Genomic DNA, 26335 nt, shown 5'->3' on the forward strand with positions numbered 1-26335 from the left:
TAGAACACCATGGACAGCCATTTCTTATCGGATAGTGCTGACGAGTGTTGCTGGGTCTGCCGGAGAATAATTCGTCACGATGAAGGCTCCTGTGATGATGATATTGTTGGTTGTGGTGATGATATTGAGAGAGACGGCTGCCGCAGTCGCCCCATGGAGACAGAGTCAGGCCCTCGATCTGACCAGGAACTCAAGTAAGTCTATGAACCAATGTCTAGACGCTTGCGATAACAAGGAGTCCTGGTTGGTCTCGTGCTCAGTAGGGTCAGTAATTACCGTGTTCACGAGGCCCAGTTAGTATTATGGCCAGGAGGCCCATTATGTACCGCATCTGGAAGGATAGTTATGTAACGTGTTCATGAGGCCAATTATGTACTGTGCCCTTGATGCCCATTATGTACCATGTCCAGGGGTGCCCATTATGTATCTAGTTTAGGATACCCAGTAAGTATCATGTACAGAAAGCTCAATAAGTATGTACCGTTCCAGAATGTCTAGTAATTAACGTGTCCATGAGGCCCAGTTAGTATCGTGCCCAGGATGCCCATTATGTACCCTTTTCTGGAGGCCCAGTGACTACCGTGTTTAAAAAGCTCAGTAAGTACCATGTTCAGGAACCCAAGTAAGTACCATGTCTACAAGATCCAGTAAGAGCTGTGTTCTGGAGGCTCAGTGAGTACTGTGTTCTGAAGGCTCAATGAGTACTGTGTTCAACAGACACAGAAAGTGCTGTGCCTAGGAGGCCCAGTAAGTGCCATGCTCAAAGGCCCATATGCACCGTGTTCAGGAGGCCAAGTAAGTACCGCGTTATAACACACACACATACACACACACATACACACACACACACACACACACACACGCACACACACACACACACACACACACACACACACACACACACACACACACACACACACACACACACACACATTGGAGTTAACAAATCAAAAAAAGCTGCAGATCGATGATATCTTGTGCAAAAGAACTTATCTATAACACTTTAAAGAGAAAAACGATGCTGAAGAAGAAAGCAAGCGAAAATCTACATCTTTCTGTTATTTAACATTAATCATTATGATAAACATTTCATTTGTATTCTATATTTGTTAATCTCCGTTGCCATGCCTTTTTATACAAAAATTCATTCTATTTGTACCTGCGATTTGTTGTTAAATCAAGCTTTTGTTTTGTTGTTTTCTTTTATTCGTGCAATCTATTTGTTTTTGTTTCGTTTCTTTTATGCCGCTCATAATGATATTAAGCACAATCCATTTCAGTCTGATATCACAGAGCCCGCCCGTCGACACTATCTGTACAGATGGTCGAGACATTTCATATCCTTAGTACAAGTATCCAGGCAAAAATCTGGGCATAGAGAAAAATTTAAGTTACAACAGGTCTCTAACATCCATATTCGAATTTTTCACATGCCACCATCCCCCCCCCCCCCAAACACATATATGAAAAGAAAAACACATCCTGTAAGCCAGATACACTCTCTAACCAGCTGACACCTGGCATGAAAAATACACTTCCAATCACAGAACCTTACCAACAGCTCCTTCCCTCACCATCATCCGATAGGCTAGAAACATTCCCCAAACTGATCAGTATACACCCTCCCTCTCCTACTACCACCCAGAAAGCCAAGATACACTCCTTAGTCACAAAACCTATTCAGTCACCACATGGCACACCAAGGTACACTCCCCAGCCACCACATGGCACACCAAGATACACTCCAGAGCCACCACATGGCACACCAAGATAAACTCTCCAGCCACAGAGCCTAACCAATAGACCCCCCCCCCCCCCCACCACCACAACCACCACCACCACCAGGCAGCCCCGGTACACTTCCTATCTACAGAGCCTGACCAAAATACCATTCTCCCACCAGCATCCGGCAGGGTAAGCACTCTTTCCAACAACAGAACCTGACCAACACTGCCCCCTCCACCAGCCGCCAAGCCAGATACGCCTAGCATAATCAGAAGAGAGGTACAGTGTGACTGGGTTTTTAAGATCTACATGGTGATTCTTTTAGTATACCGAAGTGTATATTTCTCAACAACGTTTCACTGAAAATGGTTCTGACAAATCAGCAGCATATATCAAGATGTGCTTTCGGCCATGGATCTGTCACAACTCAACAGATGTCTGTGATTTATGATATGCTTTACTAGCAGGCAGGTAGTGGTGAGCTGGGGAAAGTGAACGGATGGTGGTCGGTTGGTGACGGTAAGCGGGTGGTGGTCAGCTAGGGACGGTGAGAGGCTTGTGGTTAGCTGGGAATGGTGTGCTGGCAGCGGTCAGCTAAGGCTGGTGAGCGGTTAGTATTCACCTTGGAAAGGTAAGAGGGTGGTGGTCGTTGGGGGAAGGTGGGTGAATGGTGGCCAGATGGGGAAGAAGAGCGAGTTGTGGTTAACTGGGGAAGTTAGCTGATGGAAGTTAGCGGGTGCTCTCCAGCTGAGAAAGACGCTAATGCAACATGTGTACATTTAGCTATATTTTTTTTCATTCCATGTGTGGTAATGTACAACATACATGTTCAAAACAGTATTTCCAAGTAAAGTAGATGGCGCCTCCTCGCCCAAACTTCCCTCGGCATAACAACCGACAGAGAAAAAGCTGAAAAAAAAAATTTGCTGCTTGGAAAAGAGTAAACTGCCTTGGGAATATAGAACAATTCAAAAGGGAAAATATCCCTACTCTAGCTGTATTAGGCTACTCCGGAGATGATCTCAGACACAGAAAAAAAATACAAAACAAAACAAAACAAAAAATATATGAGCTAATGAGAAAAATCTAAAACAGGACTATGCTATGATAATAGTTATCAATGAAATATTTGTGTTTGTTAAATCTTGTTTGTCTTTTTGTTAAAACATCATCAAAACCTAGAATTTCTCATCTCTTATGTACTTATATCGTTCTTGTCCTGCGTGGTTGATCTTTGTCCTGGCAGAGGTTGACTTGGAATGGTGTGATGACGTGCTGGGATGTCTTCAAGTCAATGATGACTGGTTCCATCCGACCCGACCCATCAACGTTTTGCCTGCTGCTAGACACAAAATTAACACGCAATTCATGCTGCATACCAGACGCCATCCCGCTGTGGATCAGGTAAAGTAACACATGAAACAGCAGAGATTGGTAAAGTAAGGACCAGTCACAGCATAACGGAAGTAACAGTAACTCTTGTAGCTGAATGATAATTATACATAAAGTACATTATATTTTGCTATACCCTGTCTAGCCGAGGACCGGGTACCACAGGGTATGCCAGAAGCTAGTAGGGACCAGCCAGAACACGGTCAGGCACTGGGGAAAAGAAATATAACAACTTATTTAGGACAGACCTGGACGATGAGGAAATCAGCCGAGTTGAGACTCAAGTAGGATATGATAAAGATCACCTGGTAAATGTCCTGTATAATGGGGGAATTAGAAACATCTTGGATCCGGAATGTAGGATTCCAGAGACCAGCAGGTCAGGACCAGTTACTAAGACACAATAGAGGTTCCATGGATCATGATCAGTATCTAGGGCACACTGGGGATCCCTGGGCCAGAAGCAAGTCATTTGGATTAAAATGAAGTGGAGGTGTACTTGAAGGCGGTGCAGTAGTAAATATTTCTGCTCTAAGACACAACAAAGAGATCATTTGAGATTATTAGTCAAGACTATGTACAAGACCCGCGTTAGAAAACACTAGAAATCGTCTAAGTTATAATGAGAAGCTATGTTTCTTTTATTGTCAGAAAACTAATGACCAGATACCAGTCATCATACAAGGAACAACTAAACCCAGCTCAAACACTTGTAGATATCAGGGGCCAGACATTAATGGTGCAGTATAAATCATCTAGGTTGAGGCTAAACACTGGGAAGTTATTAAGGACCGCTTGGGCCATGACCAATACCATGACCAAAAAAATCCGAGCCATGTTAAAATCCAAATAGATTAGAGGCAGGAAAAGGGGCAGGAGTTGGGGTTGATGTTGGTTTTCATAGAAGCAAGGCAAGGAGGGGCTAACCGCTGTGGCATATGCAAGTCAGGAACAGGACAAGAGGGCTAAGAGGAAGCGGGATGGGATGAAGACGTGTGCCTTTACGGCACTACACATAGTGACTGTTTGGGTCGGCGAATGGGGAGCACTATAAAATGGCAATAGCAAACAAGGATGGTACGTATTAATAGGCTGCTCTGGGTAGAGCCCATATAGGTTAGAATCTTTACCGCGACAGCCAGTCTGCAGTCAACCCTCCTGTTCGTCCTGCCCCAAGGACTTGGTCAATGAATTATATACCGGGCTCACATGCTAAGATTATATATATATATATATATATATATATATATATATATATATATATATATATATATATATATATATATATATATATATATATATTGGAAAGGATCACGATTTTGCGCGTGATCAAGATATTCCTATGAGTCCACGGGGAAAATGAAACACGATAAGTTCCCAAGTGCATTTTCGTGCAATAATCACATCATCAGGGGAGACACAAGAGAGAAATATAACAGTCAGTTGATATACACCGAAGAGACGAAGCTAAGGTAAATGAGAGTTGGGGTGGGAGAGTATCATTAAATTTTAGGGAGAATAAAAAGATGTTGTGGAAGGAGGTAAATAAAGTGCGTAAGACAAGGGAGCAAATGGGAACTTCAGTGAAGGGGGCTAATGGGGTGGTGATAACAAGTAGTGGTGATGTGAGAAGGAGATGGAGTGAGTATTTTGAAGGTTTGTTGAATGTGTTTGATGATAGAGTGGCAGATATAGGGTGTTCTGGTCTAGGTGGTGTGCAAAGTGAGAGGGTTAGGGAAAATGATTTGGTAAACAGAGAAGAGGTAGCAAAAGCTTTGCGGAAGATGAAAGCCGGCAAGGCAGCAGGTTTGGATGGTACTGCAGTGGAATTTAGTAAAAAAGGGGGTGACTGTATTGTTGGCTGGTTGGTAAGGTTATTTGATGTATGTATGACTCATGGTGAGGTGCCTGAGGATTGGCGGAATGCTTGCATAGTGCCATTGTACAAAGGCAAAGGGGATAAGAGTGAGTGCTCAAATTACAGAGGTATAAGTTTGTTGAGTATTCCTGGTAAATTATGTGGGAGGGTATTGACTGAGAGGGTGAAGGCGTGTACAGAGCATCAGATTGGGGAAGAGCAGTGTGGTTTCAGAAGTGGTAGAGGATGTGTGGATCAGGTGTTTGCTTTGAAGAATGTATGTGAGAAATACTTAGGAAAGCAAATGGATTTGTATGTAGCATTTATGGATCTGGAGAAGGCATATGATAGAGCTGATAGAGATGCTCAGTGGAAGGTACTAAGAATATATGGTGTGGGAGGCAGGTTGTTAGAAGCAGTGAAGGGTTTTTATCGAGGATGTAAGGCATGTGTACGTGTAGGAAGAGAGGAGAGTGATTGGTTCTCAGTGAATGTAGGTTTGCGGCAGGGGTGTGTGATGTCTCCATGGTTGTTTAATTTGTTTATGGATGGGGTTGTTAGGGAGGTGAATGCAAGAGTTTTGGAAAGAGGGGCAAGTATGCAGTCTGTTGTGGATGAGAGAGCTTGGGAAGTGAGTCAGTTGTTGTTCGCTGATGATGCAGCGCTGGCGTCTGATTCATGCGAGAAACTGCAGAAGCTGGTGACTGAGTTTGGTAAAGTGTGTGAAAGAAGAAAGTTAAGAGTAAATGTGAATAAGAGCAAGGTTATTAGGTACAGTAGGGTTGAGGGTCAAGTCAATTGGGAGGTAAGTTTGAATGGAGAAAAAGTGGAGGAAGTAAAATGTTTTAGATATCTGGGAGTATATCTGGCAGCGGATGGAACCATGGAAGCGGAAGTGAATCATAGGGTGGGGGAGGGGGCGAACATTCTGGGAGCCTCGAAGAATGTTTGGAAGTCGAGAACATTATCTCGGAAAGCAAAAATGGGTTTGTTTGAAGGAATAGTGGTTCCAACAATGTTGTATGGTTGCGAGGCGTGGGCTATGGGTAGAGTTGTGCGCAGGAGGGTGGGTGTGCTGGAAATGAAATGTTTGAGGACAATATGCGGTGTGAGGTGGTTTGATCGAGTAAGTAATGTAAGGGTAAGGAGATGTGTGGAAATAAAACGAGTATGGTTGAGAGAGCAGAAGAGGATGTTTTGAAATGGCTTGGTCACATGGAGAGAATGAGTGAGGAAAGATTGACCAGGAGGATATATGTGTCAGAGGTGGAGGGAACGAGAAGTGGGAGACCAAATTGGAAGTGGAAAGATGGAGTGAAAAAGATTCTGAGTGATCGGGGCCTGAAAATGCAGGAGGGTGAAAGGCGTGCAAGGAATAGAGTGAATTGGAACGATGTGGTATACCGGGGTCGACGTGCTGTCAATGGATTGAACCAGGGCATGTCAAGCGTCTGTGGTAAACCATGGAAAGTTGTATGGGGCCTGGATGTGGAAAGGGAGCTGTGGTTTCGGTGCATTATTACATGACAGCTAGAGACTGAGTGTGAACGAATGGGGCCTTTGTTGTCTTTTCCTAGCGCTACCTCGCACACATGAGGGGGGAGGGGTTTCTTATTCCATGTGTGGCGAGGTTGCGATGGGAATGAATAAAGGCAGACAGTATGAATTATGTACATGTGTATATATGTATATGTCTGTGTGTGTATATATATGTGTACATTGAGATGTATAGGTATGTATATTTGCGTGTGTGGACGTGTATCTATATACATGTGCATGTGGGCGGGTTGGGCCATTCTTTCGTCTGTTTCCTTGTGCTACCTCGCTAACGCGGGAGACAGCGACAAAGCAAAATAAATATAATATAAATATATATATATATATATATATATATATATATATATATATATATATATATATATATATATATATATATATATATATATATATATATATATATATATATATATATATATATTTATTTATTTTTTTTTTTTTCTTTTTTGCTTTGTCGCTGTCTCCCGAGTTTGCGAGGTAGCGCAAGGAAACAAACGAAAGAAATGGCCCAACCCACCCCCATACACATGTATATACATACGTCCACACACGCAAATATACATACCTACACAGCTTTCCATGGTTTACCCCAGACGCTTCACATGCCCTGATTCAACCCACTGACAGCACGTCAACCCCGGTATACTACATGGATCCAATTCACTCTATTCCTTGCCCTCCTTTCACCCTCCTGCATGTTCAGGCCCCGATCACACAAAATCTTTTTCACTCCATCTTTCCACCTCCAATTTGGTCTCCCACTTCTCCTCGTTCCCTCCACCTCCGACACATATATCCTCTTGGTCAATCTTTCCTCACTCATCCTCTCCATGTGCCCAAACCATTTCAAAACACCCTCTTCTGCTCTCTCAACCACGCTCTTTTTATTTCCACACATCTCTCTTACCCTTACGTTACTTACTCGATCAAACCACCTCACACCACACATTGTCCTCAAACATCTCATTTCCAGCACATCCATCCTCCTGCGCACAACTCTATCCATAGCCCACGCCTCGCAACCATACAACATTGTTGGAACCACTATTCCTTCAAACATACCCATTTGTGCTTTCCGAGATAATGTTCTCGACTTCCACACATTCTTCAAGGCTCCCAGAATTCTCGCCCCCTCCCCCACCCTATGATCCACTTCCGCTTCCATGGTTCCATCCGCTGCCAGATCCACTCCCAGATATCTAAAGCACTTTACTTCCTCCACTTTTTCTCCATTCAAACTCACCTCCCAATTGACTTGACCCTCAACCCTACTGTACCTAATAACCTTGCTCTTATTCACATTTACTCTTAACTTTCTTCTTTCACACACTTTACCAAACTCAGTCACCAGCTTCTGCAGTTTCTCACATGAATCAGACACCAGCGCTGTATCATCAGCGAACAACAACTGACTCACTTCCCAAGCTCTCTCATCCCCAACAGACTTCATACTTGCCCCTCTTTCCAAAACTCTTGCATTCACCTCCCTAACAACCCCATCCATAAACAAATTAAACAACAATGGAGACATCACACACCCCTGCCGCAAACCTACATTCACTGAGAACCAATCACTTTCCTCTCTTCCTACACGTACACATGCCTTACATCCTCGATAAAAACTTTTCACTGCTTCTAACAACCTGCCTCCCACACCATATATTCTTAATACCTTCCACAGAGCATCTCTATCAACTCTATCATATGCCTTCTCCAGATCTATAAATGCTACATACAAATCCATATATATATATATATATATATATATATATATATATATATATATATATATATATATATATATATATATATATATGTATATATATATATATATATATATATATATATATATATATATATATATATATATAGATGGATAGATAGATAGATAGATATAGATATATATATAGATATATACGTGTATGTCCGTATATATGTGTCTGTTTCCCTCCCTGACGCGGGAAACGGCGATCAGGTATGATAAATAATGAATATATCACTGACTCTTAAGTCTGTTCTTGCATCTTGACCCATGCTACTCCATACATATTACCGCTACATCTTTGGTTTTAATACCTTCACGACACGTTTTCCTTGAGTCTAGCAACAAATTCACCTTTTTTAATTGTGATGCTGATATTGTCCCAGATACTAGCCTGACCTTTTGATCCTTCATATGAGTTTATCTCTACCCTGACCTTTCTCGTTAGTCAAGCTTTCTCCTGTCCTGTGAGTTCAATCTTGCCTCCCAACTCTCATCTTGATCCTTTTCTCAAGTTTACACCTGGCGTTGACCCATCCATGAGTCTCGCACTGCTTCCTGAACATTCGTTTAAGTCCACTTTACCCTCGACCCGCTCGAACATTCATTGGAATCCGACTCTTCCCAATACTACTGCCGCTTTTTGAGTTTTGCCGTAATCCAACGATACCACCACATCTAATTTGCTTTGACCTCCCTACAGAACATTTTCATCAGCGCGAATAAAAGCGCGATCGATGCAACAACATTTGATCCAACGAAGCCAGTGAAGATCATCACCCATGGCTTCATTGACACAGGCAACACCCAGTGGCTCACGGTAAAATGGCTGACGCTCATTGTTATAAATAAAAGTATAGTAAGTAAGACTAACGAACATATGTACCAATGTTTTTATTTTATCGAGAGTATAGTTCCTACTTATACATATGGGGAACTTAACACTCGTTTGGCCCAACCTCTTATCTTCTTTTTCCCTTTCATTAGCCGTTTAACTTCCTCAACCTAACTTTTATTGCCCTTTCTCATCTACCGAAAACCTACTCAACCTCACATGTTGACACAGTTTCCCTAAATACCTTTCACTTCTTGCACTCTCCCATTATTTCATTTACTTTCACCTTACGCCATTCCTCATTCACTTTTCTGTTATTTCTACACATAGGTCTTCTCTCCAAGTTCATTCATTTTCATCACTTCCTTCTCACTCATGTCATTTCCATTTTAACAAAACCCACAACAAGCTTTCATAGTCGTTTATACCAAGAAATGATCGAGTACGCTACCTGCTGCCCCTCTCAACAAATTCACATCCAACAACCTCTCTTTTGCATGAAAGTCATTATCATATAATCCAGTATTACTTTTTGACCCTCAGACCCACTCACCCCCTTACACCTAAGTATGCACGTATTTTTTTTTTTCAAAAATACATGTAAATAGATAGAAAAATGAGAAGTAATCTCTGGCTATTCCGATAAGTATAACAAGTATATGGACAATTTGTACTGGGACTCACTCAGAGGAGAGTTTTGTTTAGTTGGATGATCAACAGACATTAATGATTCGAACGCCAGGGCCATATACATATAGTCAGAGCGTGTATGGTGTTAGAATTATCTTGAACGCCTGAAGATGTTCAAGTTTTCTCTGTCAGTGATTACAGCTTGAGGTTGATAGCCTCAGTAACCCTGACAGTCGGTAACCTTAAGTCCCATACACTTAACCTTTAAATATTGCACGCCCGGTGAACTCTTACATTTCTCTCTGCTCGTCACAGGACATGGCCCGTGCCTTCCTGGCCTACGGGGATTACAACGTGATCCGCACTGACTGGGGCGATGGCTCGCTACCCATGTACTTCCAGGCTTCAGCCAACATCAGAGTGGTCGGTCTAGAGATTGCTTACCTCGTCAACTTCTTTATTAATGAGTACAGCGTCGACCCAGCCAACGTCCATTTACTTGGGCATTCTCTCGGCTCACATGCCTCTGGTTACGCTGGCGAGAGAATACCAGACCTTGGTCGTATCTCCGGGCTCGACCCAGCTGGACCTTACTACACAAGCACTCCAGCCTTCATCCGAATCGACCCTACTGATGCAGTGTACGTTGACAACATACATACGGACGCAGATAATATCATCATGTTAGGCTATGGTACCGAGCAGGCCATGGGTAACGTGGACTTCTATCCTAACTCCGGCCACGACCAGCCTGGCTGCGACCCCGTCTCCATCGGTATCGAAGTCATTGTTGACATCGACGATGGTATACGTGACCTGGGTGCCTGCAGCCACGGAAGGGCTTACAAGCTTTTCACCGACTCACTGTACCAACCATGCCCCTACCTCGCTCACGAATGCTATGATTATGGATCCTTTGAATTGGTTGGTAATGAGTAACTTTCGATTTTTTCTCACATTTTTCTCCTAAGATGTTATCTATGTTATTCTCTAAATCTTTTGGTGGACTTATCTGAACATGTCAAATCTTAGTTTCAGACCTTTGCTCTGTATGTGTTGAATTACTAACTTTAACTTTTATCATTTAGCCTCTCCCCCCAAGAAAAAAAAAATCAACATTTGGCATTCCAAACTGTAAGACGATGGTTTGCAACCTCGGCCTGGCATTCCTGATTTTGCAGTCTCCATTGTGGTGTGTGAAGAGCCAGTTACTTTAGCAAAACCTGGTAGACCACTGAGTTCTAAATAGAATTGTATTAGGCTTTTGCTCTCCACTGTTCAGGGCCGCTGTGTCTCCTGCATGGACGACAACTCGAAGTGTGCTTTCATGGGCATTCACGCGGACGAGTACACACACAGAAGCCGCGAGAACGTCAGGATGTACTTCGACACTGACGACGCTCCACCTTACTGCTGTGAGTTACGGCAACTTTGTACTATTACTGTTAAGAGTGACGATATACTATTCTACTATTACTGTGAGTGACGGTACCTCAGTCTGATACCGCTTTGTTTGACTGTTTCTCAGACCTGATACCGCCCATGGTACCAGAGTTAGGTTCTATTTTGAGTGAGAGTACCTCACTCTGGTGCTGCTGAGAATGAAAGTACCGCAGGTCTGGTACTGTTGTCAAACGCCGTAGTTTTTATCTTGTTCGTTCATGAGTAACAGCACTTATTATTTAGTTGCGAGTGACTGTACCTTAGATCTGCTGCTGCTGTGGGCCACAGTACCTCAAGTCTGGTACTGCGGCAAGTAACGTTACTTAACATCTTTTACTGGTTTTAGTGGCTGTATGTCAGGTATACTATAGATGTAAATGACAGCATTTTAGTCAAGTCCCGCCATTCTAGACCCGTTATACTTGACAACATAGTACCCTAATTCTAGAGGCACAGTGGGAGAATGCTCAGCAAGGACTGGTTCAGCAGAGATTGCACAAATACCCTCTTGTGGTACAATCGTTCCCAGCTTCATTAGCGTCATTTTCAGTAGGAACTAATGATGTCTTCCATGTCTAAGCCTAACGCTTGAAGGTTATCATAAGGAATTCAAATGCTGTTTCCAAGATGGGCTACAGATAATTCCTTACGTTGATGAATGGCGCACCTGTTGCTCCCTATCTTATCTGCATGACTCCATATGTGGCTCCTTATGTTACCTAAATGAAAAGTGTTAGGAATTGTTCTGTTGATATTTGTTTTATGAAAAACAAAAGGTACTACCATCAAGAATATTCTTAGGATGATCCCCAGACATGTTACCACTTAGTAGTATTTCCCGATAACTGTAAATAACCGTCATCATTCTTAACCACACACCTTACCATCCTCACTAAGGAGCTACACCAGACAGTCCTGTCAGCATCTCTCACTAGCTAGCACCATCTTCCGACAGACTATCACTACCAAGTGATCATCGACACCGCTCACCCAAAGAAGGCCGAAGACTGGGTTCAGGGCCAGCTGGTGGTCTGGCTGTATGGAGACAATGGTCTTACCATCGAAGAGCTCAGACTTACCAAGTGAGTGAGTTTGGGTGGTTAGTTTTCCTGAAAGGGGTAAGAGAGAGATGGGAGTAAACAGGGGAGTAGACGTGAGCTCACGGTGGTGAGGGGATATGTGGGGGTGCAGAGGAGATTGGTTGACGGATGGTGGTTGAGACGATGTCTGGGAACCTATTGTTGCAGGGTTTGTGAATGTGCCTTTGCAAGGGAATGAGTAAAGTGGTGACAGAGTGAAAATATATAGATAGAAAATAACAAGAAGGATAAATCTACGAAAGAACGAATGAACTTGCAGAAATGTGCTTTATCATCTGAAGATGTGTCTTATGGCATTCTAATTTTATGTGAAGTCTGACATTAAACAAATTTCTCCACGGTACAAAGATAGTCAACCACATTGTCGTTTTGGTCATGTTTTCTTAAGCTCATGCATTCCCGAAAGACATGATATAGCAGATGAGAAGACCATGCGCATCATCGTTAATATAATGAGATCCATTGAATGATCTCTATATAGTACATAACAGAGTTTCTCCTTTATCAATATGATACAATTGTTTTTAGGGGATAACTTAATCATAAGTAAGTCATCGTGCCAATTAGAATTAAGAGCATATACATTCACATATATATATATATATATATATATATATATATATATATATATATATATATATATATATATATATATATATATATATATATATATATATATATATATATATATATATATATATATATGTATATATATATATATATATATATTTCTTTCTTTCAAACTATTCGCCATTTCCCCACATTAGCGAGGTAGCGTTAAGAACAGAGGACTGGGCCTTGAGGGAATACCCTCACCTGGCCCAATTCTCTGTTCCTTCTTTTGGAAAATTAAAAAAAAAACGAGAGGGGAGGATTTCCAGCCCCCCGCTCCCTCCCCTTTTAGTCGCCTTCTACGACACGCAGGGAATACGTGGGAAGTATTCTTTCTCCCCTATATATATATATATATATATATATATATACATATATATATATATATATATATATATATATATATATATATATATATATATATATATATATACATATATATATATATATATATATATATATAAAACATCAGAGAGAGAGAGAGAGAGAGAGAGAGAGTTGAGCCCAAACCTCCCATTGACACCAAGAATCTTTTAGTTCTCCCTTTTGATGATAATTCAACTTTATTTGCCATGTTGCTTAAATCCTTTAATGTAAATGTTGCCCTCAGCAACAATAATACTATAAAGAATATCTTAATCAGGAACTCGCCAGAAAATTCTCCTGGATGCATCTATAAAGTGCCATGAAGAAATTGTGATGAGTTTTATGTTGGGCAGACTAGTAAGAATCTTTCTGTTAGACTTAAGCAACATAAATATAGTATAAGCACAGAACAAGAATCAAATACCTTGTTTAATCACGTTAAAAACTATGATCATTGTATTGACTGGTGTAATGCCATCTCAGTTATCAACTCTAACTCCAGTACCACGAGAAATATCATTGAATCTTCTGTTATTGAATACACAAAGAATTATGACCTTAATAGTAGTGAAGGTCTGTACAAATTGGATAACTTTATTGTTGATAAAATTTGTAAACAATTCACCTTTTTCTCCACATAATAAGTCTATGATACGCTTGTTGTCTATCTTGGACAATCACTTGTTTACCAAATGGCGTCCTAGCTACGTCTCTTCTTTGTATATCAACTGACTTTTATATTTCTCTCTTGTATCTCCCTTGATGATGTGATTATTTCACGACAGTGCACTTGGGAACTTATCGTATTTAATTTTCCCCGTGGACTCATAGGAATATTATTGATCAGGCGCAAAATTGTGATTCTTTCCAATATAATATATATATATATATATATATATATATATATATATATATATATATATATATATATATATATATATATATATATATATATATATATATATATATATATATATATATATATATATACATATATATATGTATATATATATTGTTGGCTGTGATTCATTTTGTGAATTAGTCTGACTGTATGGTTGTGGGACAACTTGACAGAAGCCACGAGCGGTTCGACCACGGGCAGCCCAAGTTCTTCATGTTTACCAGCCACGTGGACCTGTCGAGGGTGATAAGGGTGGAGGCTCAGTGGGAGTATGACAGTAGCCTCACCAACCCCGGCTCCTACTGCTGGCTTCTGCTCTGTAACCGTGCTCTCTACATACGCTCCATCCAGATTTCTCCTATGGATTACTACCCCGAAGAGTAAGCAAAACTTAGCCTCATGCATGATCGTTCGTATGTAGATGCTATCCCGAGTGAGTATACAAAAGCAAATTGAATAAATGAAGGTGCATAGCATGATCTCTCCCTCCCGTGGAATGCTGACTTGAAGAGTGAATACGGATAAATGTAGGTGTATAGCTTGAACTCTCTCTCCTATTGAATACTATCCTAAAGAGCGAGTATACACAAAAATCATACTTAACTAATTATGTACGTATCCTGACCAAACCCATGGTCAAATATTCATTTGTCTGAGAATACTAAAGATTTATACACGATATATACGAAGATATCTAAAATTTCCTTGTGATGTGATATCCACAGGAGTGATTGTACTCAAACCTTCACACACGTTAATACCATGAGTGCTCATTCATATGTATGATACCCATGAGAATGTGTATGATCAGGAAGAGGGGAGAGTGAATGGTTCCAGGTGAAGGATGGTCTGTGGTAGTGGTATGTGATGTCAACATAATTGTTCAATTTGTTTATGGATGGGGTGGTGTATGAGTAAATGTAAGAGTATTGAAGATAAGGGCGAGTATGCAGTCCTTGAGGGATGAGACGGCCTGGGAGGTGAGTCAGTTGATATTTGCTGATGATGCAGCACTGGTGGCTGACTTGAATGAAAAACTGCAGAAGTTAGTGACTAGGTTCGGAAGAATGTATGAAATGAGAAAGTTGAGAGTGAATGTAAATAAAAGAAAGGCTATCAGATTCAGCAGGGTTGAGGGATGGTTTGCCTGGGGTGTGAGAGTAAATGGAGAGAAATTGAAGAAAGTGAGGAAAGGTTGACAAAGAGGTTATATGGGTCAGAATGGGAAGGAACAAGTAAAACGAGGAGACCAAATTGGAGATGGAAGGATGGAGTGAAAAAGATTTTGAGTGATCAGGGCCTGATCATACAGGAGTGTGAAGGGGTGCAAGGGATAGAGTGAATTGGTATGATGTGGTATACAGGGGTCGACGTGCTATCAATGGATTGAACTAAGGCTTGTAAACGTCCGGGATAAACAATGGAAAGCTCTATAAGGCCTGGTTTTGAATAGGGAGCCATGTTTTCGGTGTATTACACATGACACCTAGAGAATTGTTATTGGTGGATGTGGCCTTTCTTCGTTTGTTCTTGTTCCTGGCGCTACCTTGTTAACTTGGAAAATGGCTATCATATGTATATATATATATATATATATATATATATATATATATATATATATATATATATATATATATATATATATATATATATATATATATATATATATATATACATATGTATATATATATATATATATATATATATATATATATATATATATATATATATATATATATATATATATATATATATATATATATATATATATATATATATATATATATATATATATATATATATATATATATATATATACATATATATATATATATATATATATATATATACATTTTTTTCTTTATTATACTTTGTCGCTGTCTCCCGCGTTTGCGAGGTAGCGCAAGCAAACAGACGAAAGAAATGACCCAACCCCCCCCCATACACATGTATATACATACGTCCACACACGCAAATATACATACCTACACAGCTTTCCATGGTTTACCCCAGACGCTTCACATGCCTTGATTCAATCCACTGACAGCACATCAACCCCGGTATACCACATCGCTCCAATTCACTCTATTCCTTGCCCTCCTTTCACCCTCCTGCATGTTCAGGCCCCGATCACACAAAATCTTTTTCACTCCATCTTTCCACCTCCAATTTGGTCTCCCTCTTCTCCTCGTTCCCTCCACCTCCGACACATATATCCTCTTGGTCAATCTTTCCTCACTCATTCTCTCCATGTGCCCAAACCACTTCAAAACACCCTCTTCTGCTCTCTCAACCACGCTCTTTTTATTTCCACACATATCTCTTACCCTTACGTTACTCACTCGATCAAACCACCTCACACCACACATTGTCCTCAAACATCTCATTTCCAGCACATCCATCCTCCTGCGCACAACTCTATCCATATATATATATATATATATATATATATATATATATATATATATTACTTTGTCGCTGTCTCCCGCGTTAGCGAGGTAGCGCAAGGAAACAGACGATAGAATGGCCCCAAACCACCCACATTCACACGAATATACATGCACGTCCACACACGCACATATACATACCTATACATTTCAACGCATACATATATATACATACACGCACATAAACATATATATATACATACACAGACATATGCATATACACACATGTACATAATTTATACTTGCTGCCTATATTCATTCCCGTCACCACCCCGCCACACATAAAATGACAACACCCTCCCCGCACGCGCTCGAGGTAGCGCCAGGAAAACACAAAGGCCACATTCATTAACACTCAGTCTCTAGCTGTCATGTATAATGCACCAAAACCACAACTCCCTTTCCACATCCAGGCCTCACAAAACTTTTCATGGTTTACCCCAGACGCCTCACATGCCCTGGTTCAATCCATTGACAGCACGTCGACCCCGGTATACCACATCGTTCCAATTCACTCTATTCCTTGCACGCCTTTCACTCTCCTGCATGTTCAGGCTCCGATCGCTCAGAATCTTTTTCACTCCATCCTTCCACCTCCAATTTGGTATCCCATTTCTTCTCGTTCCCTCCACCTCCGACACATATATCCTCTTTGTCAATCTTTCCTCACTCATTCTCTCCATGTGACCAAACCATTTTAAAACACCCTCTTCTGCTCTCTCAACCACGCTGTTTTTATTACCACACATCTCTCTTACCCTTTCAATACTTACTCGATCAAACCACCTCACACAACATATTGTCCTCAAACATCTCATTTCCAACATATCCACCCTCCTTAGCACAACCCTATCTATAGCCCACGCCTCGCAATCATATAACATTGTTGTAACCACTATTCCTTCAAACATACCCATTTTTGCCTTTCGAGATAATGTTCTCGCCTTCCACATATTTTTCAACGCTCCCATAACTTTCGCCCCCTCCCCTACCCTGTGACTCACTTCCGCTTCCATGGTTCCATCCGCTGCCAAATCCACTCCCAGATATCTAAAGCACTTCACTTCCTCCAGTTTTTCTCCATTCAAACTTACCTCCCAATTGACTTGTCTCTCAACCCTGCTGTACCTAATAACCTTGCTCTTATTCATATTTACTCTCAGCTTTCATCTTTCACACACTTTACCAAACTCAGTCACCAGCTTCTGCAGTTCCTCACACGAATCATCCACCAGCGCTTTATCATCAGCGAACAACTGACTCACTTCCCAATCCCTCTCATCCAGAACAGACTGCATACTTGCCCCTCTTTCCAAAACTCTTGCATTCTTCTCCTTAACAACCCCATCCATAAACAAATTAAACAACCATGGAGACATCATGCACCCTTGCCGCAAACCGACATTCACTGAGAACTAATCATTTTCCTTTCTTCCTACTCACACACATGCCTCACATCCTCGATAAAAACTTTTCACTGCTTCTAGCAACTTACTTCCTACACCATATATTCTTAATACTTTCCAGAGAGCATCTCTATCAACTCAATCGTATGCCTTCTCTAGATCCATAAATGCTACATACAAGTCCATTTGTTTTTCTAAGTATTTCTCACATACATTCTTCAAAGCAAACACCTGATCCACACATCCTCTAGCACTTCTGAAACCACACTGATCTTCCCCAATCTGATATATATATATATATATATATATATATATATATATATATATATATATATATATATATATATATATATATATATATATATATATATATATATATATGTATATATATATATATATATATATATATATATATATATATATATATATATATATATATATATATATATATATATATATTTTTTTTTTTTTTTTTTTTTTTATACTTTGTCGCTGTCTCCCGCGTTTGCGAGGTAGCGCAAGGAAACAGACGAAAGAAATGGCCCAACCCCCCCATACACATGTATATACATACGTCCACACACGCAAATATACATACCTACACAGCTTTCCATGGTTTACCCCAGACGCTTAACATGCCTTGATTCAATCCACTGACAGCACGTCAACCCCGGTATACCACATCGCTCCAATTCACTCTATTCCTTGCCCTCCTTTCACCCTCCTGCATGTTCAGGCCCCGATCACACAAAATCTTTTTCACTCCATCTTTCCACCTCCAATTTGGTCTCCCTCTTCTCCTTGCTCCCTCCACCTCCGACACATATATCCTCTTGGTCAATCTTTCCTCACTCATCCTCTCCATGTGCCCAAACCACTTCAAAACACCCTCTTCTGCTCTCTCAACCACGCTCTTTTTATTTCCACACATCTCTCTTACCCTTACGTTACTCACTCGATCAAACCACCTCACACCACACATTGTCCTCAAACATCTCATTTCCAGCACATCCATCCTCCTGCGCACAACTCTATTTTTAGCCCACGCCTCGCAACCATACAACATTGTTGGAACCACTATTCCTTCAAACATACCCATTTTTGCTTTCCGAGATAATGTTCTCGACTTCCACACATTCTTCAAGGCCCCCAGAATTCTCGCCCCCTCCCCCACCCTATGATCCACTTCCGCTTCCATGGTTCCATCCGCTGCCAGATCCACTGCCAGATATCTAAAACACTTCACTTCCTCCAGTTTTTCTCCATTCAAACTCACCTCCCAATTGACTTGACCCTCAACCCTACTGTACCTGATAACCTTGCTCTTATTCACATTTACTCTTAACTTTCTTCTTCCACACACTTTACCAAACTCAGTCACCAGCTTCTGCAGTTTCTCACATGAATCAGCCACCAGCGCTGTATCATCAGCGAACAACAACTGACTCACTTCCCAAGCTCTCTCATCCCCAACAGACTTCATACTTGCCCCTCTTTCCAAAACTCTTGCATTTACCTCCCTAACAACCCCATCCATAAACAAATTAAACAACCATGGAGACATCACACACCCCTGCCGCAAACCTACATTCACTGAGAACCAATCACTTTCCTCTCTTCCTACACGTACACATGCCTTACATCCTCGATAAAAAACTTTTCACTGCTTCTAACAACTTTCCTCCCACACCATATATTCTTAATACCTTCCACAGAGCATCTCTATCAACTCTATCATATATATATATATATATATATATATATATATATATATATATATATATATATATATATATATATATATATATATATATATATATATTTCTTTTTCTTTTAAACTATTCGCCATTTCCCGCGTTAGCGAGGTAGCGTTAAGAACAGAGGAGTTGGCCTTTTTTGGAATATCCTCACCTGGCCCCACTCTGTTCCTTCTTGTGGAAAATTAAAAAAAAAAAGAAACGAGAGGGGAGGATTTCCAGCCCCCGCTCCCTCCCCTTTTAGTCGCCTTCTACGACACACAGGGAATACGTGGGAAGTATTCTTAATCCCCTATCCCCAGGGATAATATATATATATATATATATATATATATATATATATATATATATATATATATATATATATATATATATATATATATATATATATATATATATATATATATATATATATATATATATATATATATATATATATATAAATATATTTATATATATATATATATATGTATACATATATATATATATATATATATATATATATATATATATATATATATATATATATATATATATATATATATATATATATATATATATATATATATATATATATATATATATATATATATATATATATATATATATATGCTTGTGGCATGAGAAGAGTGGGAGGTGGGTTGATTAGAAAGGGTAGTGAGTGGTGGGATGAAGAAGTAAGAGTATTAGTGAAAGAGAAGAGAGAGGCATTTGGACGATTTTTGCAGGGAAAAAATGCAATTGAGTGGGAGACGTATAAAAGAAAGAGACAGGAGGTCAAGAGAAAGGTGCAAGAGGTGAAGAAAAGGGCAAATGAGAGTTGGGGTGAGAGAGTATCATTAAATTTTAGGGAGAATAAAAAGATGTTCTGGAAGGAGGTAAATAAAGTGCGTAAGACAAGGGAGCAAATGGGAACTTCAGTGAAGGGCGCAAATGGGGAGGTGATAACAAGTAGTGGTGATGTGAGAAGGAGATGGAGTGAGTTTTTTGAAGGTTTGTTGAATGTGTTTGATTATAGAGTGGCAGATATAGGGTGTTTTGGTCGAGGTGGTGTGCAAAGTGAGAGGGTTAGGGAAAATGATTTGGTAAACAGAGAAGAGGTAGTAAAAGCTTTGCGGAAGATGAAAGCCGGCAAGGCAGCAGGTTTGGATGGTATTGCAGTGGAATTTATTAAAAAAGGGGGTGACTGTATTGTTGACTGGTTGGTAAGGTTATTTAATCTATGTATGACTCACGGTGAGGTGCCTGAGGATGGCGGAATGCGTGCATATTGCCATTGTACAAAGGCAAAGGGGATAAGAGTGAGTGCTCAAATTACAGAGGTATAAGTTTGTTGAGTATTCCTGGTAAATCATATGGGAGGGTATTGATTGAGAGGGTGAAGGCATGTACAGAGCATCAGATCGGGGAAGAGCAGTGTGGTTTCAGAAGTGGTAGAGGATGTGTGGATCAGGTGTTTGCTTTGAAGAATGTATGTGAGAAATACTTAGAAAAGCAAATGGATTTGTATGTAGCATTTATGGATCTGGAGAAGGCATATGATAGAAATGATAGAGATGCTCTGTGGAAGGTATTAAGAATATATGGTGTGGGAGGCAAGTTGTTAGAAGCAGTGAAAAGTTTTTATCGAGGATGTAAGGCATGTGTACGTGTAGGAAGAGAGGAAAGTGATTGGTTCTCAGTGAATGTAGGTTTGCGGCAGGGGTGTGTGATGTCTCCATTGTTGTTTAATTTGTTTATGGATGGGGTTGTTAGGGAGGTGAATGCAAGAGTTTTGGAAAGAGGGTCAAGTATGAAGTCTGTTGGGGATGAGAGAGCTTGTGAAGTGAGTCAGTTGTTGTTCGCTGATGATGCATCGCTGGTGGCTGATTCATGTGAGAAACTGCAGAAGCTGGTGACTGAGTTTGGTAAAGTGTGTGAAAGAAGAAAGTTAAGAGTAAATGTGAATAAGAGCAAGGTTATTAGGTACAGTAGGGTTGAGGGTCAAGTCAATTGGGAGGTGAGTTTGAATGGAGAAAAACTGGAGGAAGTGAAGTGTTTTAGATATCTGGCAGTGGATCTGGCAGCGGATGGAACCATGGAAGCGGAAGTGGATCATAGGGTGGGAGAGGGAGCGAAAATTCTGGGAGCCTTGAAGAATGTGTGGAAGTCGAGAACATTATCTCGGAAATCAAAAATGGGTATGTTTGAAGGAATAATGGTTCCAACAATGTTGTATGGTTGCGAGGCGTGGGCTATGGATAGAGTTGTGCGCAGGAGGATGGATGTGCTGGAAATGAGATGTTTGAGGACAATGTGTGGTGTGAGGTGGTTTGATCGAGTAAGTAACGTAAGGGTAAGAGAGATGTGTGGAAATAAAAAGAGCGTGGTTAAGAGAGCAGAAGAGGGTGTTTTGAAATGGTTTGGGCACATGGAGAGAATGAGTGAGGAAAGATTGACCAAGAGGATATATGTGTCGGAGGTGGAGGGAACGAGGAGAAGAGGGAGACCAAATTGGAGGTGGAAATATGGAGTGAAAAAGATTTTGTGTGATCGGGGCCTGAACATGCAGGAGGGTGAAAGGAGGGTAAGGAATAGAGTGAATTGGAGCGATGTGGTATACCGGGGTTGATGTGCTGTCAGTGGATTGAAACATGTGAAGCGTCTGGGGTAAACCATGGAAAGCTGTGTAGGTATGTATATTTGCGTGTGTGGACGTATGTATATACATGTGTATGGGGGTGGGTTGGGCCATTTCTTTCGTCTGTTTCCTAGCGCTACCTCGCAAACGCGGGAGACAGCGACAAAGCAAAAAGAAATAAAAAAAAAAAATATATATATATATATATATATATATATATATATATATATATATATATATATATATATATATATATATATATATATATATATATTCATACTTGCTGTCTTCATCCCTTCTCGTCGTTACCCCGCCACACAGGAAATTGCCCCCCCCCCAACACAGACACACACACACACACACACACACACACACACACGCACGAGGTGGCGCCAATAAAAGACAAAATCAACAAAGACCACATTCGTTTCCACTCAATCTCTAGCTGTCTTGTGTAATGCACCGAAACTACAGCTCCCTTTCCACTCCAAGGCCCCAGGTAATGTATGTATATGGAATTGCACTTCATCAAAATCTACCACTATTTTTGCATTTCATTTTGCACCTTAACAATGACAATCAAGATGAAGTTCACATGAACGCGAATCTTTAGAAGATATGCATATATTTTCGTCTGCATTTTACTTGAATCAGCAATTCCGTGTTAAGTATATAATCCGTCTCCTTGGTAAACACCGCCAAACAATTGAGGTATGATAACCGATTTAATCATTGTTATATTTCATACATATCATCAATATGGTTTTTCTATCGTATCCAGGAACCTGTTGGACCACCGCAGAGTGTTGTGCCAGCCTGGTGATGACTACACTGAGATCAAGTCTGGACATAGTGAAGTTATGGTCTGGGACGAGAACTGCGTCTTCACTATCAACATGTAGAAACTGTACTTTTTCCCACGTCATGTGCTGATGACGATAATATTGCTGGGTGATACTGGGACCTGTGCCAAAGTGATGCTGACTCTTAGAACTGACCAGACACTGATAATTTGGAATTCTGTTTCAACCCATGATTAACTGGAACTACAAGCAATTCATATCTACCCCCATAGGACAAAACATTTTGCACGTTTTCTGCATACACTCTAATAAAGGAATTCCTTGAAAAGACTAAGATTTTTTCCTGATCTTAGCAAGTTCTAAAACTAATAACAGTAAAGTTCCTTTTTAATGAAGTGATACACTTATGCATTTTAGTTTAAAGAAGTCTACCCTATAATTTAAATTTTCTGTATCTATGCTTCAAGTATGAAATGGGAATTTTAGGGGATACCCTGTTATAGAGTTTCATTATTTTTTTTTTTCTACCCTTGATGAAATGATTTCCTCTCATATATACATTTATGTGTTGTCAATCTTGAGCTAATCCCTCTTGGTATCTTTTCACACAAACTCTTGTTATTCTGCTACTAATACTACTAGTAATGATAATGATAATTATGATAATGATAATGATTATGATAATGCTAAGGATAACAATGACAACAATACCGCTAGCAGTAATAGGAGTATTAGTAATAACAATGGTAATGATGATAATGATAATGGCAGTAATATAACTTATATAATGATGCAATCAGCTTCACGTTTGCACTACAGTCAGAAGCAGGAAAATGAGTAGATACTCGACGAGATTGTGTTAAAGGTAAATCAGAAATCATGACGGCTTACTTTTCAGTTACCCACGACTGTAAACTAATCGGGTAACGCAGGAACTGCCTGAATATTACGTTGTTCAGCGAAGGGCAGAAACACAGAATCCTCCAGTTTGTGGTAGCAGAACCTAAGGAAGAGAAAAAAAAGAACAAAAACAACAACACTACAGTATAAGGAAAGTGGGTCAAGTTTTGATGTACGACACTAGTATTTCAGGACAGTTGTACCTCCCTGAATGGTTGCTGTTGAACCTGCTATCTACAAGGCTGCCCAAAGCATTGTGTAGGTGAAAGAATTAGCCACAGTTGAGACAGTTTTATAAGAGTGGCCGCAGGCTGGCAGCGGAGTCAAACTTTTATGGTACTTCCTTAGAAACTAACTTTTTTCAGTTATGCGTACGGTTCTGGGGATGCGGCCTCATCCAATTCAGAGCACCAGTATAGGTGCCCACTGGGTAAGAGCTGATTTGTCCAGGTATCGTGCTTAAAAACCAGTCCTCTTTAAAGTAAGCTGATGTATAGATGAAGCTGAGCCTTGTCTTAGGCCTTTAACCTTTCTAAAAGTATAGTTTCTTATCTTAGTGCATCAATAAATGACGAATGACAAAATGCTGCTGTTGCTTTACCACTAGGACTATCATCACAATCACAACATTCCATTGGACCTGCTTAGTGTTTATGGCTTTCTTATGGCGATGTAACTTTTCTACAGAGAGATAAAAAAGAAGAAAAAACATCATTATATAGATAGGCGCGAGTGCAGAAATGCTTCGTAGATGAAATGTGGAGATGGGAAGGGCCTATTTTGTAATAATTAAGCCATTCCCCGTCGCTGGCAGCAGAACAATATCAATTTTGCCCATACCCTCTCTTATCGTTTTTCTGTTAACGTCGGTACTTTTAGTATCAATATGAGTGAAGTGGTTATTGCTCTATATTTCCGTTAATGATGAATAACAAGGTCATCTGCTTTTGTTACTAACTTAACATCTTGGCAGATTGACAATTGAGCTCCGGGGCTAAGTCCTATCATCTGAGGGACAAGCAATAAAGTAGCGGAGTTGAGTCTGTAGTGACCTAAGGTCACCTTCATGACGTCGCCGTTACCTGTCGGTGGTAGCAGGTCAAAAGCTGCCTCTGTAATAATAGATTACCTGACCCTTTCCATAAGGAGCGCCGCTCTTACGCACTAACTTTAAGTCCACCAGCATGGATAAGGTCAGAAGCTTTGCGACATTCAGCTTCATCGTCTCTAAAAGGAGTAGCTATCCCTCACAAGCCTGACCCCGTGTATCACCGAAGCAAACTAGTCAGGCAATTGACTTAACATTAGACTCAAGTGCATCACTCTTGATTCTAGCTGCCATTAGGGCGTTTCCCAACGGGACTCCTGACGCTTCATCTTCCTAGCAGTTTCATTGTGTTGCCTCTTCATCTGACATCTATCTTGAGCAAGAATCGCATGGGGCATCGCCTCCGCCCGTCATGAGCAGCAGCTGTAGCGACAAGGGACCTATGGCCACGCCCGAGGCACTCCTGCATCCCTAGCTCCCCTTCAGGAGCTTCCTTTAGCCCATGCACTCACTATTCGGCAGTCGCCGCGCACTCCAGGAGCCGCGATGTGGGCCACACCCACCTCCTCCTACAGGAGCTCCACGTTGACTCGGCAGCGTCGCACTTCTCCCATGCGTTCCTGCTCCATCTGACGCCCTCCATCACTAGCATCACAGGACCCCTGCCAAGTCTGCCTCGTATTACTCGAACTACCTTACTTTACCAGCGTCTCCTGTAATCCTGCACCTCCAATATCATATTGCCTTCTGTTATCTCGCCTTGTATAACCTATCCAATAAAGAACTGTTGTTATTGTTTGACATATATTCGTGCCCTCTCTCAGATATGCCCCTATCATAGAATCCAACAAGAATATCCGCTAAGAGTCCTATCATCTGACAGACTAACAATAGAGTACCAGAGTTGAGTCCTATCACCTGACAGAATGACAATAGAGCACCCGAGTTGAGTACTATCATCTATTACCCTCGTGCGTTTCTCTTTTTCTAACTGTCTTATAAGGGTCAGGAACACCCTTATAAGTCAAGTGAGAGTGGTGCATCATTTTATAACACTTATTGTTACAACAAATGAGACGGAGATGCATTGTGTCGCCACTCCAGTGGAAAGAGATAAGAGGGAGCAGTGGCAGGACTATCATTAGCTGGGATGTTCTTGCCCCACACTGACAC

At 40.6% G+C, this 26335-nt stretch overlaps 1 protein-coding gene across 3 annotated transcripts; it reads left to right on the forward strand.

The window, feature by feature from the left end:
- On the forward strand, window positions 1-25960 carry LOC139758283 (pancreatic triacylglycerol lipase-like). 3 transcript variants are annotated; one of them, XM_071679495.1, is made up of 8 exons: window positions 1-194; window positions 2972-3129; window positions 8998-9114; window positions 10075-10683; window positions 11042-11174; window positions 12158-12284; window positions 14355-14561; window positions 23193-25960. In XM_071679495.1, the coding sequence occupies exons 1-8, from the start codon at window positions 80-82 to the stop codon at window positions 23311-23313; spliced, it is 1587 nt and encodes a 528-aa protein (XP_071535596.1). In that variant the 5' UTR covers window positions 1-79; the 3' UTR covers window positions 23314-25960. The 3 variants fall into 3 exon arrangements, with proteins under 3 accessions (XP_071535596.1, XP_071535597.1, XP_071535598.1); XM_071679496.1 differs by lacking the exon at window positions 8998-9114 and having other exon boundaries at window positions 17-194; window positions 23193-23712; XM_071679497.1 differs by lacking the exon at window positions 14355-14561 and having other exon boundaries at window positions 17-194; window positions 23193-23544.
- Window positions 25961-26335: the final 375 nt, after the last annotated feature.

The sequence above is a fragment of the Panulirus ornatus genome, chromosome 30, assembly GCF_036320965.1.
Source record: "Panulirus ornatus isolate Po-2019 chromosome 30, ASM3632096v1, whole genome shotgun sequence".
Taxonomy (NCBI): Eukaryota; Metazoa; Arthropoda; class Malacostraca; order Decapoda; family Palinuridae; genus Panulirus; species Panulirus ornatus.

Excerpts from the sequence above, each read along its gene's own strand:
- LOC139758283 (XM_071679495.1), top strand. The coding sequence starts at position 80 with ATGAAGGCTCCTGTGATGATGATATTGTTGGTTGTGGTGATGATATTG. Across the intron at positions 195-2,971 it reads CGATCTGACCAGGAACTCAA|AGGTTGACTTGGAATGGTGT; the intron begins GTAAGTCTATGA and ends TTGTCCTGGCAG. Across the intron at positions 9,115-10,074 it reads GCAACACCCAGTGGCTCACG|GACATGGCCCGTGCCTTCCT; the intron begins GTAAAATGGCTG and ends TGCTCGTCACAG.